We start from the raw sequence: 5,407 nt of genomic DNA, 5'->3' as shown, positions 1-5,407 counted from the left end.
AAGTTTATGTTGTCATGTGGAGAAATTTTTCAAATAAAAATATCCATAAGCATTGATAGTCTCCATGGCTGAACAGACACAGGAAAGAGCTCCACCTATAAAACGTAAAAACATCAAGACAACATGTTGAAGATGTCGAGGTACTGCCCATAATGTTTGACTGACATCTGATTTATGTGCAGCACATAAATACCACAATAATGATGGAGAGAAACTAAAAGGGAACTAAAATACAGATTTAAACTTACAACAATATGAAAGACTTCAGTCTATTTCACTTTAATCAACTCAGCAGTGGCTCCATAACAGTAAAGACTCAGTCCAGCATAGAGCGGCTGAGTGAATGTGGTCTGGACTCTGTGGAGGAGAGTCATGGTTTCAGAGACGCTGTAGAAGGACAAAATACCTGCTCTGTGATCCAGGTACACTCCTACTCTGGAGGAACGAGGACCTGAGACAGGAGTTTCAATGTTGTTGTACCGAAATATAAAACTGTTGTAACAATATAATGACCAAGATTTGTCATTACGTCCAAATCTACATTCATAACCTCCTTTTCTGCTGATATTCTTGTATGTGACTGCTACATCAACTCCTGCCCCTCTCCACTCCACCTCCCAGTAACAACGTCCAGTCAGACTCTCTCTACTCAGGACCTGCCACCATCCAGTGAATCTGTCTGGATGATCAGAATAAGACTGTTGTTGTTTCATAAATGTTGCTTTTCTGTTCCCCTCTGATAATAACAGCAGTTTGTTTGCTGTGTTTGGATCCAGTGTGATTTCACATGAATATTTTAAGAATCCAGCTCTGGTCTTTGGCTCTGGTTGTGACAGTAAAACATCCACTTCAGTGACTGTCAGTGAGATGTTTGTCCATTCCTCTCTCAGAATGTCCTGTAGTTTATCTCTGACCTCTGACACAGCTGCTGTCACATCCTCAAAGTAGCTCAGAGGACGGATATTGATGCTGGATGAGTCTGTAGACTCACTGAGTGCTGACAGTGAGGGGTAGTTGTGTAGAAACTGGATGTGATCCTCTGTGTGTGAGAGCTGCTTCAGCTCAGCATCTTTCCTCTTCAGCTCAGTGATCTCCTGCTCCAGCTTCTCCTGAAGCTCTTTGACTCGACTCACTTCAGTTTCCTGCTGGGATCTGATCTGCTGCTTCACATCAGAGCTTCTTTTCTGGATGAGATGGATCAGCTCAGTGAAGATCTTCTCACTGTGCTCCACTGTTTGATCAGCAGACTGATTGATGGCCTCCACCTCCTGTTGAAGCAGCTTCACATCTTTCTCTCTGTCCTGGATTCTCTGCTGGATGTTTTGTCGACTCACCTCCAGCTCTCTCTGCCTCTCAGTCCTTTCTGCTGCAGCTGAGACTGTGTCGTGGCCTTTATGTTCATCCACAGAGCAGAGATAACAGATACTCTGCTGATCAGTACGGCAGAACATCTTCATCACCTCATCATGACGAGAGCAGATGTTCTCCTGGAGCTTCTTGGAGGGCTCCACCAGCTTGTGTTTCTTGAATGTAGGTGAATCATAATGAGTCTGAAGGTGTTTCTCACAGTAAGATGCCAGACAGACTAAACAGGACTTGAAGGCTTTCATTTTTCTTCCAGTGCAGACATCACAGGCCACATCTTCAGGTCCAGCATAGCAGTGATCAGCAGGAGCAGCTTGGAGTCCAGTCTTCTTCAGCTGCTCCACTAAAACTGCTAACATGGTGCTTTTCACCAGGACAGGCCTCGCTGTGAAAGTTTGTCTGCACTGAGGGCAGCTGTAGATTTTCTTCTTTTCCTCTTCATCCCAGAAGCTTTCAATACACTTCATGCAGTAGCTGTGTCCACAGGGAATAGTCACCGGATTCTTCAGCAGATCCAAACAGATCGAACAAGAGAAGGTTTCTCGGTCTAGCTGAACTCCTTTCTGCGCCATTTCTCCTCTCAGTGTCAGTGACTGTGTAAGTTTCACTTCCTTATTATAGAAACTGGTCTGACCTGATCTGAACAACAAGTGTTGCTGCTGTGAATGGGGCCTGCCAGCTCTAACACATGTTGGTTACACCCATCTTCATAATGTAGATCTAAAGGGGAGGGAACACAGAACGATATGGACAGACAGGAGGTGCTGAGCTAGAGAGCAGGAAGAAGAGGAAGGGTTTTCATGCTGTGATTCATTCCAGAAAGCAGGAAGAGGCTCTGTGTTTAATTGTTTTTCTGTTCAAACCTTTAACTAAATAATATAAATGTCAATAACTGGATGCCTCTCTATTCTTTTTGTTAATCTGCTAAATGAATAGTTTGTTTCTTTTAACAATTCAAATAGCAGAAATGAACAGCTGACAGCTTGTCAGACTCAGACTGTAAACCATAGAGACAGTTTATATATACATTTAGTCAGGGCAGTGCAGAGATGTTTAAAGGGGCGGGTGCTCACAGTTAAAAAGGGCACATAGAAGCAGGCTGAAGAACAACAACCCACATTCATCAAGAATCTAATATGGAATCACATCACACTACATCACTGTCATCAGGTGGGCACAATGCAAAGCAAATGTAGCCCATTTTTTACCTGATGGGGTACAATGTTGCTGTTTGGGGGGTTGCTTCTGCTCTTGCTGCTGATAGTGCTGGAGGGCAGGGCTGTGTTGATCTGAGACTGTAGAGATTAAACAGTCCACAGGAGAGAGGGTAGCTGATTAAACAAGTGTTATGAGATAATAATAAAACGCAAAGATTGGTCACGGCGCTTGGAACCATAAGGCAACAAAACTGGGAAATAAACTAAGCTCTGCCTGTGAATCACTCTTTGCCTCTCTTCTTCCTTCCATCTCCTCATCTCATCTATCACATTCCACTTGCTGTCCATCTGAGAACGAGGCACAGTTTGCTATTGAATTCATCTATTATCTAATTATACATTTTAACAACTCTTGCACATAATCCATAATAAAGCAATGATAGAAAAATGTTATAGAACAAAAACTTTGTGTTTATTATGTCTGTGAAGGTTCTCAGTCATCCAGGTCATCGTAGTCAAATCAGCTTGCAAAGAAAAGCGTCTGGACTTGTTTAAGTTGCTTGAAGACTGTTGAAATCTCCCAATTCTTTGAATCTTTGGGCTGAAGGAAGGACAATACTCGGTGTATAAATGCTCAATCAACAATCATTTATTTCCATACAATTCAACAGTCAGAGCATTACAACGTCCGGACGGGAGAGATGCCTGCAGAGGTTCGACAGCATGTCTCAAAATGGTAGCAACTTTCACAGACTTTTATAGCTAGTCACAGCCCCCCTCTTTGTCATAAAAGCTGCATCTTCACATGTTTTTCTAATTCTTAGCGAGCCTGGCTCCTGACCTTGCCTCCCTGTCTTTCTGTGTGAAGCAGGAAGGGGGGTAAGGAATGTGGTTTTATCTCTTCTGCCCAGACACCTAGTTGGTCTGTGCACAGATTTTTGCCAATTTGTTTTTAAGATTTTGGTTCATTCTTTCCACTTTTCCCTGAGATTGTGGATGGTAAACTGTACCATATCTATGTTGCAACCCCAACATACATTCCACCTCAGCGAGATCTCGATTTTTAAAGTGAGTGCCATTATCTGATCTTACCTTCTCTGGGAATCCATGCCAGGGGACATAATAATTCACCAGACATTTGATCACTGTTTTACTATCCTCTCTGCGCGTTGGCCACGCCTCTGGCCAGCCAGTCAGACCATCCACACACACCAACAGATATCTAAACCCTCGAACAGTGGTTATCATGTCAGTGTAATCAATCACAATTTCCTGGTCTGGTCTTTCTGGCAAAGGAAACTTACCCATTTCTGGTTTCACGGTGGGCTTCGGATTGTATTGTCCACAAATCAGGCAGGTTCTCACATGTTCCCTTACCAGGTTTTTCATGTAGGGATGCCACCAATGACACAAATCCCTTTCCATCTGGGCCACTCCCACATGACCTAGCCCATGAGCTTCTTTGATTTTCTCCTGGGCCACTTCTGCTGCGAGCACTGGCCGCCCATCGGGCCCTCTCCACAATCCTTCTGATTGTACGGCCCCTCTTTCCTGCCACACCGCCTTTTCCTCGGGTGAGGCTCCTCCTTGCGCCTTTTCGATGTCCTCTCGCTGTTGGGCTGGCAGGTCTCCCCATTCCATACCCATACTTACCATTTGTTTTCCTTCCTTATAGCCTGCCGCCCGTTTTGCTTCCTCGTCGGCTGCTCTGTTTCCTTTCGCCACCCAAGTGTCAGACTCGTCATGCCCTTTACACTTTATGATAGCGACCTCCAGAGGTTCTTTCAGAGCGTCCTCCAGCTGTCTCATTTCCTCCTCATGTTTGATCGGTTTATTTGTGGCTGTTCTGAATCCAGCCCTCCTCCATTGCCCCAGCTCCACATGTGCTGCTCCAAAAACATATGCTGAGTCAGTATAAATGTTAACTCTTTTTCCTTTCCCTAATCTCAGAGCTTCTATCACTGCAATAAGCTCTGCTCTCTGTGCTGACTGAGGCCCTTCTAATGTTCCTGATTTCTCCACCAGCAGCTGGTCTCCAACTCCTTTCACCACTGCATAGCCTGTTTTCAATCCTTCACTCGGATCTCTAAAACAACATCCATCTGTAAAATAATCATCTGCCTCACTCACCGGTTCTGCTCTCAAATCAGACCTTACTTTCTCTTCAACCTCTACTATTTGTGTACAGTCATGAGGTGTTCCCCCCCCCCATTTGATCTGCCATGTTAATCCCTTCATGTGTGAAGGTCAAGTTTGGAGACTCCAGAATCTTAGTCAGTCTCTGTTGTCTCAGTGGGGTCATTGTAAATACCTGTGAGTTCACATAGGCCACCACACTGTGTGTTGTGAGCACTTTCAGTGGGTGCCCTCTCACAATGTGAGCCACTTTCTGAATTATTTTTGCTACCCCTGCTGCATGTTGTGTGCACATGGGGTGTCTTTTTTCTGTGTTATCCAGGCCAATGCTGATATACATCAGCACTTGTCTCTTTCCCCCTTTTTTCTGAAACAACACACCATTTACTACTCCATTTGTTTCAGAAACATCAACTGAGAAATCAGAGTTATAATCGGGGATTGCCAAATCTGCTGCACGAGACAGGGCCTGCTTTAATTCAATGAACCGCATTTCAGCTTCAGTGGTCCAGTTGAGATTAGCTGTGAGATCTCTCATGCCGTGTTCTTTCACCAAATCCCTCAAAGGTTTGGTTTTGCCCACATAGTCAGGAATGTAGTGTCTACTGTAACCTGTGAGCCCAAGAAATGACAACATTTCTTTAACTGTACGTGGCTGGGGGTGTGACATAATTGTTTCCCTCTGGGACGCCAACATGCCCACCGTCTGCATCGCCACCACACGACCTAGAAATGTAACTTCAGTTCTG

The 5,407-nt window shown here is 44.5% G+C and overlaps 1 protein-coding gene across 1 annotated transcript; it reads right to left on the bottom strand.

The window, feature by feature from the left end:
* Nucleotides 1-266: 266 nt before the first annotated feature.
* On the bottom strand, nucleotides 267-2,841 carry LOC146647259 (tripartite motif-containing protein 16-like). Its single transcript, XM_085387978.1, has one exon. The coding sequence runs from the start codon at nucleotides 1,935-1,937 to the stop codon at nucleotides 270-272; it is 1,668 nt and encodes a 555-aa protein (XP_085244104.1). The 5' UTR covers nucleotides 1,938-2,841; the 3' UTR covers nucleotides 267-269.
* Between the last annotated feature and the right edge of the window lie 2,566 nt (nucleotides 2,842-5,407).

The sequence above is a fragment of the Rhamphochromis longiceps genome, linkage group LG18, assembly GCF_057381845.1.
Source record: "Rhamphochromis longiceps isolate RC_006_pf linkage group LG18, R_longiceps_female_GT1.1, whole genome shotgun sequence".
Taxonomy (NCBI): Eukaryota; Metazoa; Chordata; class Actinopteri; order Cichliformes; family Cichlidae; genus Rhamphochromis; species Rhamphochromis longiceps.
Note: the sequence above shows the minus strand (reverse complement) of the source record. Positions and strands in the feature narration are given on the sequence as shown.